At 33.6% G+C, this 15659-nt stretch overlaps 2 protein-coding genes across 2 annotated transcripts in view; one reads left to right on the plus strand and one right to left on the minus strand.

The window, feature by feature from the left end:
• LOC148951156 (protein adenylyltransferase Fic-like) overlaps positions 1 to 15659 on the plus strand; it is a 464238-nt gene that overhangs the window by 174005 nt on the left and 274574 nt on the right. The window lies entirely within an intron of this gene.
• LOC148951158 (uncharacterized) overlaps positions 12691 to 15659 on the minus strand; it is a 49785-nt gene continuing 46816 nt past the window's right edge. Inside the window, exons 4-5 of the mRNA XM_089091009.1 lie at positions 13972 to 14180; positions 12691 to 13079 (exon numbers count right to left, since the gene is read on the minus strand). Coding sequence (XP_088947135.1) covers positions 12691 to 13079; positions 13972 to 14180 — 598 coding nt within the window. The remainder of the gene's footprint in view (positions 13080 to 13971; positions 14181 to 15659) is intronic.

The raw sequence follows: 15659 nt of genomic DNA on the forward strand, positions 1-15659 counted from the left end.
CTTGCATTGCAACGAAAGAAATCCGAAATGAACTTTGAAAAATTAAGAGAATGTAACTTTGACAAAGTAAACCACGGCAAAACACTACTGAAATATTCCAACTCTTGCATTTCAACGAAATAAATACAAGATGAACTTTGAAAAATCAAGAGAATGTAACTGTGACAAGGTAAACCACAACCAAACACTACTGAAATATTCCAACTCTTGCATTTCAAAGAAAGAAATTCAAAATGAACTTTGAAAAATCAAGAGAATGTAACTTTGACAAGGTAAACCACGACAAAACACTACTGAAATAATCCAACTCTTGCATTTCAATTAAAGAAATTCGAAATGGACATTGAAAAATCAAAAGAATGTAACTTTGACAAGGTAAACTACAACAAAAAACTACTGAAATATTCAACTCTTGCATTTCAAGGAAAGAGATTCAAAATGAACTTTGAAAAATCAATAAAATGTAACTGTGACAAGGTAAACCACGACAAAACACTACTGAAATATTCCAACTCTTGCATTTCAATGAAAGAAATACAAAATGAACTTTGAAAAATCAAGAGAATGTAAGTATGACAAGGTAAACCATGACAAAACACTACCGAAATATTCCAACTCTTACATTTCAATGAAAGATATCCAAAATGAACTTTGAAAAATCAAGAGAATGTAACTGTGACATGGTAAACCACGACAAAACGCTACTGAAATATTCCAACTCTTGCATTTCAACGAAAGAAAACCGAAATGAACTTTTAAAAATCAAAAAAAATGTAGCTGTGACAAGGTAAACCATAACAAAACACTACTGAAATATTCCAACTCTTGCATTTCGACGAAAGAAATTCAAAATGAACTTTGAAAAATCAAGAAAATGTAACTCTGATAAGGTAAACCACAAGAAAACACTACTGAAATATTCCAACTCTTGCATTTCAATAAAAGAAATTCAAAATGAACTTTGAAAAATCAACAGAATGTAACTCTGACAAGGTAAACCACGACAAAACGCTACTGAAATATTTCAGCTGTTGCATTTCAACGATAGAAATTCAAAATGAATTTTGAAAAATCAAGAAAATGTAACTGTGATAAGGCAAACCATAACAAAACACTAGTGAAATATTCCAGCTCTTGCATTTCAACGTGATAAATACAAAATGAACTTTGAAAAATCAAGAGAATGTAACTGTGACAAGGTAAACCACTACAAAACACTACTGAAATATTCCAACTCTTGCATTTCAACGTGATAAATACAAAATGAACTTTGAAGAATCAAGAAAATGTAAGTGTGACAAGGTAACCACAACAAAACACTAGTGAAATATTCCAGCTCTTGCATTGCAACGTGATAAATCCAAAATAAACTTTGAAAAATCAAGAGAATGTAACTGTGACAAGGTAAACCACGACAAAACACTACTGAAATATTCCAACTCTTGCATTTCAACGATTGAAATTCAAAATGAATTTTGAAAAATCAAGGGAATGTAACTGTGATAAGGTAAACCACACCAAAGCACTACTGCAATATTCCAGTTCTTGCATTTCAATGAAGGAAATCGAAAATGAACTTACTGAAATATTCCAACTCTTGCATTTCAATGAAAGAAAATCAAAATGAACTTTGAAAAATCAAGAAAATGTAACTGTGACAAGGTAAACCACAACCAAACACTACTGAAATAATCCAACTCTTGCATTTCAACGAAAGAAATTCAAAATGAACTTTGAAAAATCAAGAGAATGTAACTGTGACAAGGTATACCACGACAAAACACTACTGAAATAATCCAACTCTTGCATTTCAACGAAAGAAATTCAAAATGAACTTTGAAAAATCAAGAGAATGTAACTTTGACAAGGTAAACCACAACAAAACACGACTGAAATATTCCAACTCTTGCATTTCAACATAAGAAATTCAAAATGAACTTTGAAAAATCAAGAGAATGTAACTTTGATAAGGTAAACCAGATCAAAACACTACTGAAATATTCCAACTCGTGCATTTCAATGAAAGAAATCGAAAATGAACTTTGAAAAATTAAGGGAATGTAATTGTGACAAGGTAAACCACGACAAAACACTACTGAAATATTCCAACTCGTGCATTTCAATGAAAGAAATTCAAAATGAACTTTGAAAAATCAAGAGAATGTAACTGTGATAAGGTAAACCACATCAAAACACTACTGAAATATTCCAACTCGTGCATTTCAATGAAAGAAATTCAAAATGAACTTTGAAAAATCAAGAGAATGTAACTGTGACAAGGTAAACCACGACAAAACACTACTGAAATATTCCAACTCTTGCATTTCAATGAAAGAAAATCAAAATGAACTTTGAAAAATCAAGAGAATGTAACTGTGACAAGGTAAACCACATCAAAACACTACTGAAATATTCCAACTCGTGCATTTCAACGAAAGAAATTCAAAATGAACTTTGAAAAATCAAGAGAATGTAACTGTGACACTAAACCACATCAAAACACTACTGAAATATTCCAACTCTTGCATTTCAAGGATAGAAATCCAAATGATCTTTGAAAAATCAAGAGAATGTAATTGTGACAAGGTAAACCACGACAAAACACTACTGAAATATTCCAACTCTTGCATTTCAATGAAAAAAATTCAAAATGAACTTTGAAAAATCAAGAAAATGTAACTGTGACATGGTAAACCACAACCAATGCTTTTCAACGAAAGAAATTCAAAATGAACTTTGAAAAATCAAGAGAATGTAAGTGTGACAAGGTAAACCACGACAACACACTACTGAAATATTCCAACTCTTGCATTTCAATGAAAGAAATTCAAAATGAACTTTGAAAAATCAAGAGAATGTAACTGTGACATGGTAAACCACGACAACACACTACTGCAATATTCCAACTCTTGCATTTCAACGAAAGAAATCCAAAATGAACTTTGAAAAATCAAGAGAATGTAACTGTGACAAGGTAAACCACGACAAAACACTACTGAAATATTCCAACTCTTGCATTTCAATCAAAGAAATCCAAAAATTAACTTTAAAAACTCAAGAGAATGTAACTGAGACACTGTAAACAACATCAAAACACTACTGAAATATTCCAACTCTTGCATTTCAACGAAAGAAATCCAAAATGATCTTTGAAAAATCAAGAGAATGTAACTGTGACAAGGTAAACCACGAGAAAACACTACTGAAATATTCCAACTCTTGCATTTCAATGAAAGAAATTCAAATGCACTTTGAAAAATCAAGAAAATGTAACCGTGACAAGGTATACCACAACCAAACACTACTGAAATATTCCAACTCTTGCATTTCAACGAAAGAAATTCAAAATGAACTTTGAAAAATCAAGAGAATGTAACTTTGACAAGGTAAACCATGACAAAACACTACTGAAATAACCCAACTCTTGCATTTCAATGAAAGAAATTCAAATGAACTTTTAAAAATAACGAGAATGTAATTCTGAAATGGTAAGCCCAAACAAAACACTACTGAAATATTCCAACTCTTGCATTTCAATGAATGAAATTAAAAATGAAGTTTGAAAAATCAAACACTGTAATAGTGACACGGTAAACCACAATCAAACACTACTGAAATATTCCAACTCTTGCTTTTCAATAAAAGAAATTCAAAATGAACTTTGAAAAATCAGACCTTTGGGGTCCCGGGGGCCCTTTGGGGGGCCCGGGGGAGGGGCCCTTCTGTGTCTCAATGCACAAAAAAAACATTAAAAAATGGGGGAGGGGAGGAGGGGAGGGGGAGGGGAGGGGGAGGGGAGGAGGGGGGGGGAGGGGGAGGAGGGGAGGAGGAGGGGGATGGGACGGTGAGGAGGGGTGAGGAGAGGGAGGGAGAGGGAGGGGGCTCTTTGGGGGCCAAGGGGGAGGGGCCATTTGGGGCCCGGGGGTCCTTTGGGGGTCTGGGGGACCCTTGAGGGCCGGGTGGTCCTTTGGGAGCCCGGGGGACCTGTGAAGACTGGGGGTTTCCTTCGGGGTTGGGGTGGGGGGATCGGAACGCTTCGGGGTTGGGGTAGGGGACCTCACAACACTGTTCAAATACAACTTGTGTATTATAACGACCACACTCAAAACCTCTCCTAAAATCATCTTTTAAATCATCTTTTAAAATGTCTCTAACTGTTTCGCCGAAATAATTCCATAAGCTGTCTAAAACCGTTTCGCCCAAATAATCCCCTAAAAGCAATTTCTGTGTGTTCCTTTTGTTTTTTGGCATCTCTGTGCTTTCACATTTCAAATTTCTAGGAAACCCTTTCCTACGTTAATCTCTTCATCTCATAAATTTTCCTAGCTAAACTATTAAGGTTTCGTTAGAATATAAATTTATCTCTCCGACTTAAATCTCAGTGAAGCCTTATTTAAAAATAGAATTTCTATCTCTTTAGACTCCCTCATAATTCCAAGATAACAAGTGATGTCATTTATAATTCCTGACACTAAAGATCAATGAAGCCCTATTTAAAAATAGAATATTAATTTTTCTCTCTGACCTAAAGAACGTTTCTCCCTCAGACCTAAGATTAAAGAACGCCATAATGTTTCTTAATTCCCCCTTCGTGAATCAATAATTACCCCGCCGATTATGTAAATCAAGTTCTCAGGTTAGGTTCGCCTAACAATCTCATAACATTCGCGTTGAGCATGTCCATTCACACTGACAACGAAGAGACATAAATCATCCATAACCATCCATGAAAAACATCAAATAAATCGACCAACACACATAACCATCCATGAAAACAGACATAAATGTGAGAAAGTTCCTGTTTTTTCATTCCCACTGACAAAAACCATAAAACATCCATAATTTTATGTTGACAATCATGAAAAAAATCAAATAAATTGACCAACACACATAACCGTCCAAGAAAACAGACATAAATGTGAGAAAATTCATGTTTTTTCAAGTGAGAAAATTCCTGTTTTTTTATTCTCAGTGAGAAAACCATAAACCACGTGGTTCGTACCGGATCAATTGAGGCCTTTCTACTGATTTGGGGTGAAACTCTGTGGTCGTTATAATACACAAGTTCCATTTGAACAGTGTTGTAAGCTCCCCAACCCCAAGGGCCCCCCTTCACATAATTTTTTACACCCCCCCCCCATTTTTTTAATATTTTTTTGTGTGCTTGAGACACAGAAGGCCCCCCCCTCCAACCAACTTTTTGGCTCCCCCCGAATATATCATTTCAGATCAAGTTCTCTTGTTAATATTCCTCCTAAACTTATTTTATAAGTTGAAGTACTCGCCTTTTTCACTCCCAACAATATTTTACAACTTTTTTGCACACCACAACATCAAGCAATACTTTTCTTTCCGGAAAGTTCTTTACGTAATGTTCCTCATAATCTAAGTTGATAAGTTGAAGCACTCATCTTTTTCACTCCCAACAATACTTTACGACTTTTTGAATACCCCACCAAGCAATACTTTTTAAAAAGGTTTATTATTTTTTTTCAGAGCAAGGTCCTTACGTAATGTCTCTCCTAAACCAATTTTACAAATTGAAGTACTCATCCTTATCACCCACAACTTTACATTATGGCTTTTTGAATATCCCACCAAGCAATACTTTCAAAAGGCTTTATTATATCTTTTAAGAACAAGGTCCTTTCTTAATATCCCTCCTAAACCTATTTTACAAGTTGAAGTACTCATTCTTTTTCACCCACAACTTTACCTTAAGGCTTTTTGCATACCCCAACACCAAGCAATACCTTTCAAAAGGTATTGTTTTTCGAGTGAATGAATTGTTTCCTTCTCTTTGTCAGTTGTTCGCTAGTATCCGTCGATGACACTTCATATTTTTTTGGATTTTGTGCAAATTGCGGATATTGGCGAATAACTCGCTTTTATGGTTGTTAGGTACTTGGTTTTAATTCTTTTAATTTTTGGCTTTTATTGATACATCGTTTCATTTCGCGCTGAAGAAGAGAGGCGTTTGTCCTCTCGAAATATTCGCTTTGTTTTTTCAGTATCTTCATTTTGCCTATAAAAACCCCATTTTTGCTCGTTTTTCTTTCTTTATGTTTCAAAAGGCTTTTTTATATTTTTTCAGAACAAGTTCTTTTCTTAATGTCCCTCTTAAACCCATTTTACAAGTTGAAGTACTCATCCTTTTCACCCACAACTTTACTTTAAGGCTTTTTGAATGCCCCAACACCAAGCAATACATTTCAAAGTTTTTTTTTATATTTTTTCAGAACAAGTTCTTTTCTTAATATCCCTCCTAAGCCAAATTTACAACTTAAACTACTTATCCTTTTTACCTAAAACTTTACTTTACGGCTTTTTGAACACCCCAACACCAAGCAATACTTTCAAAAATGCTTTTTTATATTTTTTCAGAACAAGTTCTTTTCTTAATGTCCCTCTTAAACCCATTTTAGAACTTGAAGTACTCATCCTTTTTACCCACAACTTTACTTTACAGATTTTTGCACACCCCAACACCAAGCAATATTTTTCAAAAGGCTTTATTATATCTTTTCAGAACAAGTTCTTTACGTAATGTCCTTCCTAAATCATTTTTACATGTTCAAGTACTCGTCCTTCTCACCAACACATTACTTTACGGCTTTTTGAACACCACAACACCTAGCAATACTTTTCAAAAGTCTTTTATATAACTTGTCAGAGCAATTTCTTGATTTAATGTCAGTCTATACCACATTTCACAACTTGAAGTACTCATCCTTTTCACCCTCAACTTTACTTTACGACTTTTTGCACACCCCAACATCAAGCAATACTTTTCAAAGGCTTTATTATATTTTCCAGAACAAGTTCTTTTCTTAATGTCCCTCCTAAACCAATTTTACAACTTGAAGTACATACCCCAACACCAAGCAATACTTTTCAAAAGGCTTTATTATATCTTTTCAGAACAAGTTCTTTTCTTAATATCCCTCCTAAACCTATTTTACAAGTTGAAGTACTCACCCTTTTCACTCCCAACAATACTTTACGACTTTTTGAACCCCCCAACACCAAGCAATACTTTTCAGAAGACTTTATTATATCTTTTCGGAACAAGTTCTTTCTTGATATCCCTCCTAAACCTATTTTACAAGTTGAAGTACTCATCCTTTCACCCACAACTTTACCTTACGGCTTTTTGCATACCCCAACACCAAGCAATATTTTTCAAAAGGCTTTTTTATATTTTTTTCATAACAAGGTCCTTTCTTAATGTCCCTCTTAAACCCATTTTAAAAGTTGAAGTACTCATCCTTTTTCACACACAAATTTACATTATGGCTTTTTGAATACCCCAACACCAAGCAATACTTTGCAAAGACTTTTTTATATTTTTTCAGAACAAGTTCTTTACGTAATATCCCTCCTAAACAAATTTTACAACTTGAAGTACTCATCCTTTTCACTCACAACTTCACTTTACAGCTATTTGAACACCCCAGTACCAAGCAATACTTTTCAAAAGGGTTTATTTTACCTTTTCAGAACAGTTTTTTCAATCATTATTTCTCCTAGACAAATTTCGCAAATTAAAGTATTAATGCTTTTCCCCCAAAAATTTACTTTGCAACTATTTAAACACCCAGAACCAAGCAATACTTTTCAAAAGGCTTTTTTATTTCTTTTTAGAGCAGGTTCTTTACGTAATGTCCCTCCTAAACCAATTTTACAACTTGAAGTACTCATCCTTTTAACCCACAACTTTACTTTATGGCTATTTGAATACCCCACCAAGCAATACTTTCAAAAGGCTTTATTATATTTTTTTCAGAGCAAATTCTTTTCTTAATGTCCCTCTTAAACCCATTTTACAACTTGAAGTACTCATCCTTTTAACCAACAACTTTACTCTACAACTTTTGCATACCCCAACACCAAGCAATACTTTTAAATAGGCTTTATTATATCTTTTCAGAACAAGTTCTTTCTTAATATCCCTCCTAAATCTATTTTAAAAGTTGAAATACTCATCCTTTTTCACCCACAACTTTACCTTACGGCTTTTTGCATACCCCAACACCAAGCAATACTTTTCAAAAGGCTTTTTTATATTTTTTTCAGAACAAGGTCCTTTCTTAATGTCCCTCTGAAACCCATTTTAAAAGTTGAAGTACTCATCCTTTTTAGCCAGAACTTTACTTTACGACTTTTTGAATACCCCAACACCAAGCAATACTTTTCAAAGGCTTTTTTATATTTTTTCAGAAAAAGTTCTTTACGTAATGTCCCTCCTAAACCAATTTTACAACTTGAAGTACCCATCCTTTTCACTCACAACTTCACTTAACAGCTTTTTGAACACCCCAACACCAAGCAATACTTTCAAAAGGCTTTTTATATATTTTCAGAACAAGTTCTTTACGTAATGTCCCTCTTAAATCAAATTTTACAACTTGAAGTACTCATCCTTTTCACCCACAACTGTACTTTACAGCTTTTTGGACACCCCAACACCAAGCAATACTTTCAAAATGCTTTTATATATTTTTTCAGAACAAGTTCATTCCTTAATATCCCTCCTAAACCAATTTTACAACTTGAAGTACTCATCCTTTTAACCCACAACTTTACTTTATGGCTATTTGAATACCCCACCAAGCAATACTTTCAAAAGGCTTTATTATATTTTCAGAACAAGTTCTTTCCTTAATCTCCCTCTTAAACCTATTTTACAAGCTGAAGTAATCATCCTTTTCATCCACAACTTTGATTTACGGCTTTTACATGCCACAACTCCATGTAATACGTTTCAATAGACTTTTTTAAATCTTTTCAGAACAAGCTCTTTTTTTTATATTCCTACTAACCTAATCTTACAAGCTGAAGTACTCATCCTTTTCACCCCCAACAATACTTTACGACTTTTTGAACACCCCAACACCAAGCAATACTTTTCAAAAGACTTTATTATATCTTTTCAGAACAAGTTCTTTCTTAATATCCCTCCTAAATCTATTTTATAAGTTGAAGTACTCATCCTTTTTCATCCACAACTTTACCTTACGGCTTTTTGCATACCCCAACACCAAGCAATACTTTTTAAAAGGCTTTTTTATATTTTTTTTCAGAACAAGGTCCTTTCTTAATGTCCCTCTTAAACCCATTTTACAAGTTAAGTACTCATCCTTTTTCACCCACAACTTTACTTTATGGCTTTTTGAATACCCCAACACAAAGCAATACTTTTCAAAAGACTTTATTATATTTTTTCAGAAAAAGTTCTTTACGTAATGTCCCTCCTAAGCCAATTTTACAACTTGAAGTACTCATCCTTTTCACCCACAACTTTACTTTACAGCTTTTTGAACACCCCAACACCAAGCAATACTTTCAAAATGCTTTTTTATATTTTTTCGGAACAAGTTCTTTTCTTAATGTCCCTCTTAAGCACATTTTACAACTTGAAGTACTCATCTTTTTCACCCACAACTTTACTTTATGGCTTTTTGAATAGTCCAACATCAAGAAATACTTTTCAAAAGGTTTTTTTATATATTTTAAGAAAAAATTATTTACTCAATGTCCATCTTAAACCAGTTTTACAACTGGTAGAACTTACACTTTTCACCCACAACTTTACTTTATGGCTTTTTGAATGCCCCACCAAGCAATACTTTTTAAAAGGCTTTATTATATTATTTTAGAACAAGTTCTTTTCTTGATGTCCCTCCTAAACCGATTTTGCAAGATGATGTACTCACCCTTTTCGCACAAATCTTTACCTTACGGCTTTTTGAATACCCCAACACCAAACAATATTTTCAAAAGGCTTTATTATATTTTCAGAATAAGTTCTTTTCTTAATATCCCTCTTAAGCCAATTTTACAGCATGAAGTACTCATCCTTTTCACTCACAACTTTACTTTACGACTTTTGCGTACCCCAACACCAAGCAATACTTTTCAAAAGGCTTTATTATATCTTTTCAGAACAAGTTCTTTTCTTAATATCAGTCCTAAACCTATTTTACAAGTTGAAGTACTCATCCTTTTCACCCACAACTTTACCTTACGACTTTTGCATACCCCAACACCAAGCAATACTTTTCAAAAGGCTTTATTATATCTTTTCAGAACAAGTTTTTTTCGTAATATCTCTCCTAAACCTATTTTATAAGTTGAAGTACTCATCATTTTTCACCCATAACTTTACCTTACGGCTCTTTGCATACCCCAACACCAAGCAATACTTTTCAAAAGGCTTTTTTATATTTTTTCAGAACAAGTTCTTTTCTTAATGTCCCTCTTAAACCCATTTTACAAGTTGAAGTACTCATCCTTTTCACACACAACTTTACTTTATGGCTTTTTGAATACCCCAACACCAAGCAATACTTTTCAAAGGCTTTTTTATATTTTTTCAGAACAAGTTCTTTTCTTAATATCCCTCTTAAACCCATTTTACAACTTGACGTACTCATCATTTTCACCCACAACTTTACTTTACGGCTTTTTGGACACCCCAACTCCAAGCAATACTTTCAAAAGGCTTTTTAATATCTTTTCAGAGCAATTTCTTTTCTTAATGTCCCTCTTAAACCCATTTTACAACTTGAAGTACTCATCCTTTTCACCCACAACTTGACTTTACAGCTTTTTGAACTCCCCAACACCAAGCAATACTTTTCAAAAGGCTTTATTATATTATTTCAGAACAAGTTCTTTTCTTAATTTCCCTCCTAAACCAATTTCACCAGTTGATGTACTCATCCTTTTCCTCCACAACTTTACTTTATGGCTTTTTGAATACCCCAACACCAAACAATTATTTTCAAAAGGCTTTATTATATAATTTCAGAACAAGTTCTTTTCTTAATGTCCCTCTTAAACTAATTTTACAAGATGAAGTACTCATCATTATCACCCACAACTTTACTTTATGACTTTTTTAATACCCCAAACCAAGCAATACTTTTCAAAAGACTATTATATTATTTCAGAACAAGTTCTTTCTTAATATCCCTTCTAAACCAATTTTACAAGTTGAAGTACTCATCCTTTTCACCCACAACTTTACTTTACAACTTTTTTGCACATCAAAACATCAAGCAAGGTACTAGCTGCCTATAAATTGTGAAGAATAAATCCCTTCCTGCAAATTATTTAAGTATTCCTAAAAACATTTTATATCGAAATGTCCAAAATTTTAGTTTAAAAAATCTTAAGTCAATTCCTCGACATATTCTACAAAAATATTTCCTTAAGGTGGATTTGAAGCCCCCTCCCCCTATTGGTAATCACGGAATTGATGGAAATATTGATTTCTCAATTTGAAATAATTCGTGTAATTGTTAGCTATTTTAACTAACTTAAAATAGGTTTTATCTCTATTTCGCCTGATGATTTCTTATATAAAAACTTTATATTGCTCAAGTTTTTTTTTTACAGAACTTGAACAAAGCTTCGTGGTTCGTAGCTTGCACCATCAAAAATTATATGGATGACATGGGTGTCTAATGTCAATGGTCAGATTTATGAAGACACTTGTAAGGTATATTAATAAGAATACCTGAACATCTTATAAGATACTAAACATACTACTGCTACTAACTACTAACAACTCACTGCAGCACCAAGCCACCTGAGGCCAAAAAAGCTACGCACGCTTCTCCTCCATCCTAATCTATTCAAAGCCTCCCAAAAATTTGGAAAGACTTATCAAATGGTACATATGCGCATATTGACTATATATCAAAGAAAGTAAGCTGGACTCCTTAGAAAATTTCTATATTTTTAAATTATAATATAATTTTAATACAAGATTTTTACAAACAATGGAGATGTTTAAGTGACTTTGCCAATAATCTTTCAATTCTTTCTTCGTTGATCTAGTAGTGGAAACAACAGGTCCAAGCACAATACCTACTTTATGTATATTTGGTAAACCATTTTCTCTAGAGCAAACCGACCCCTTTGAAAGGAACTGGTAATACAAATATGGTGTAACATTGCCACTGCTCACAAGAACTTCTAAATCTGTATTAATTTTGCTACTCACCGAGAAACAGAAAATATATGGATAATGTACCCAACGGACACCTTATGTAGCAAAATTATATTTTTTTTTTAGAGGGAAAGTTTTTAGGAGGGACGCAAAGTAAAACCTATTTTTAATGCCCTATCTAAAAAAAATCATGTTGACTTTTATAATTTCTCCCCCGAAGTTGTACATAGATCTTATTATAAGGTATATTGTGTATAATTTCAAAACCTAAAAAAAAACAAAGATTAATTAAAAAAAACCTGATGAAAGTAAACAGCGAAATTTTTTTAAAACTATTCCAAATTAACTGGCTCGTGATGTTTCTCCATATTCTTAGAATTTAACTTGAGTTTTTGAGTTGTCGACTTGCTTGTGCTTTTCAGAGCATTTAAATTGTATTGTAAAATTTATTGATTGCGTGGCCGGTAAAGGACTATTGAGAGCTTCATAAATCAGTCTTTTATTTTCAGAAAGTTATTCAAGGATCTTCTTGTAATTCTGTTTTGTTGCGTCGGGTTTATATTTCCAGTAAAGCTCTAGTTTTTTAGAATTCTACTAATATATGAAAATATCACGAGCCAGTTTATTTGAAATAGTTTTCAAAAATATGTTGTATAAACTGTGAAGCAGTAATTTTTGTTCATTTTAAGTTTCGAATTTGTTCTTTAATCTTTCTAGAAAAACTTTTTTTTTTAATTAAATAATATCAAAGCCAAAATACCTGGTAAAGGAAGTTCTGGAACCTCATGAATTTTATCAGGATTGTCAGCATATTTTTCCTTTATCAACGACCCTCTGTGTTCAAGGTTTTTTTCAATAAAAAAACTCAGCAGCATTGCAATCTCTGGTGGAGGATCAGCTCCAATTGCCTCCACGTTTTTCTCTGTTTCTTTTTGGGTCTCAAAAGCATCGTCATTATCCATGGAGTCTTTACGAGGTTGGTGGTGAGAATCAGTGACATTGTTAGACGTTTTAAAAAATTCCTTCAATAGCCCCGGAATAGCATTTTCGGTAAAATCTAGCTTTCTACAGGTTTTTACGATGAAACGTATACCTTCTTCTTTTTCCATGAATAACAATTCTAAAATAACGCAACAAAAATTTAGGGAAAATCGTACTAATAAAAGCAAATTACCGAAAACAAAAAGTCCTTAAACTGTCAGATGAGCTAAGCTGCATTTAAATTGTTAGATTAAAAAAAACTAATTATACCACAACCTGCAATACTAAAACTTTTTACCACTAAGGCATATATGTATGTGTCGCTATTTAGTTGAAATTTTCCGGTGATGTTAATCAAAAGATACTATCTACACCCACCTTGTTAAATTCGTATGCGCAATATCTCAGGAACAGTTGAGGGTGTTAAGTTGAAACTTTTAGAAAACATTGGGGGAGTGTTGAGCCCAATCCAAGTTACTATGTGCATCTCGGTTGTCAGAAGGGCGTATATCTAATATTCCAGGAACGGTTAATGGTATTTAGTTGAAATTTTCTGGTAATGCTGAGGGGAATGTGGAAATATTCAAAAGACACTAGTAGAACTAATAAACTGAAATCGGATATTTTAATTCTTACGCCTGAGACGTAGAAAACTTGAGAAATATTCATTATATTAACTAGTAACAAACCTTGGATATCGAAACGAACACAAATTAAAAAAAAACTTTCCGAAAAAGAAGTTTTTCAAAGAAAAGTAAAGAGCCGTAATAAACTTAAGGCCCGCAGGAATAAATTCCTATAATAATTCAAACTTAAAATGACCAGAAAGTACTATTAAAGAATAAATGAAACCCGAAACGCACAGAAATTAAAATAAACTATGATGGAGTTTCGGGAAGAAATTGAGACGCACATAGGAGTCCAGAATCAAAGCATATTTCCTTTAATATATTGCTATTTTACCGGATGCGTTCGTATTTGGATTGCCAAATTGGATATCGATGAGAATAGGTAAATACGCATTTATTTACCTGCTGCAGGCTTTTGGAGTAAATATATTTTCATGTGGTTTGCTTCAACGCTGTCGCTCCCAAGTAACACAGCAACCTTGAATTTTGGAGGTACCACCTTGTGCAGAGCCAAAACGAGATGTTCAGGCTGGGAGCAAATTCTCTTCTCAATGCTGATTCCAAGCTCTGAAAGCAGGGAGCTGAATAAATCGACGTAAATGAGAAAACGTCTAGAAAAAAAAGAGACGAAAAGACCGTAAGTTAATAATCAGGGTAGTAAATAATTATGTTTACTACAACAAGCTTGCAATCTGACTGCAAGATCCGCACAATTTACATCTGAAATTGAAACAAACAAAATGCTGAGCATTGGTAGCCATTAAGCTACGAAGAGCCCAGGTAGACAAGTAAAAATAATCCGAGATAGGATGGAACGAAAATAAAGCAACAAACTATGAAAAATAGAAAGTTAAAACCGAAATATTCTATTTTTATTAATGTATTAATCCAACACATTTTTAATATATACAGCTATTTCCATAACACCGACTACTGGACAATTAATCTCAGCAACAAGCCACCTACGGACCGGGTAGAGCTGTCACAGCTTTACCGACTGAAACTCTACCCCAATCTATTCTGGTCTTTAGCCTTAACTCCCTTCCAGTAAGTTTCAATTTCCTTTAGATCCTTTCTTATGACCTCTTCCCACTCCATTCGGAGACGACCTGCTTTTCGTTTAGTCCCAATTGAATTGCTAAGTAGCAAGATTCTAATGTCCTTCATCCGATTTACGAAACCTATCGTCGTTAATACGCAAGACTTGACCCAACCTTTTTAGTCTTTCCTTCATTATTGTCCTAGAAAGTGGGATCGAAATGAATTTTTTATCAGCTTATTGTTTGATATATGGTCATTCAAACGAGTTTCTAAAAAACTATTTACAGAAGTTTCCTCTGGAAAAGATCAAACACATTCTCCTTAACTTTTTGTAGAACTCATGTTTTAGGACAATACTTCACCACTGTCATTACCACGGCTTCCAGTCGTTTTAGTGCAACTAGTCCAGTAAAACTACGGCTTTGACCTGGCATTTGAGCAACAGAAAGGTTTTTGGCAACAAAATTTTCAAAAAAAATTGCTTAATAAAACACAGGAAAGGGGGAGAATCTTGAATTTAAATTTCTGCAATATTTTCTATATTGGTGGGTCGTTTCCTATTGATTCAAATCCAGAGAGACCAAAAATTACATCAAAATTGAAAAATTCATCACTTAGTACCCTATTTACTCCATGGGTGAGGTCAGAAGGGGTAAAATTACCGTTGTGGCATTATAATAATTTAACACATAATTAAAAAAAAAGGGGACCAACAGGTTCTTATGGGCGGCGAACGACTATTGAAGCATTATAAATTAGTCTTTTATTTTCTGTAGGCTGCTTAAGAACTTTTCTGCTCCTAAAAGAACATTCTTTTTTTGCTTTAGTTTTGTGTTTTCAGTGAAGTCCAAGTTTTCAGGGCTCCAGGCACAATCTTCCCAAAAAATTGTCCCCTCCCTTACATCCCGTTGGAAGAAATTTGACCTTTCGAGTCCAGGCGGGGTCAAGAACTATAAAAAAAAACACTGAAGAATGAAAGAAAAAAAATGTGATGAGCGTTTCAGGCGAAAAATAAAATGCCATTAAGTTAAAAGGAGGAAAACATGTGT

Source organism: Artemia sp. Qi Xiang Cuo, chromosome 6 (genome assembly GCF_049724085.1).
Source record: "Artemia sp. Qi Xiang Cuo chromosome 6, ASM4972408v1, whole genome shotgun sequence".
In the NCBI taxonomy this organism is placed as follows: Eukaryota; Metazoa; Arthropoda; class Branchiopoda; order Anostraca; family Artemiidae; genus Artemia; species Artemia sp. Qi Xiang Cuo.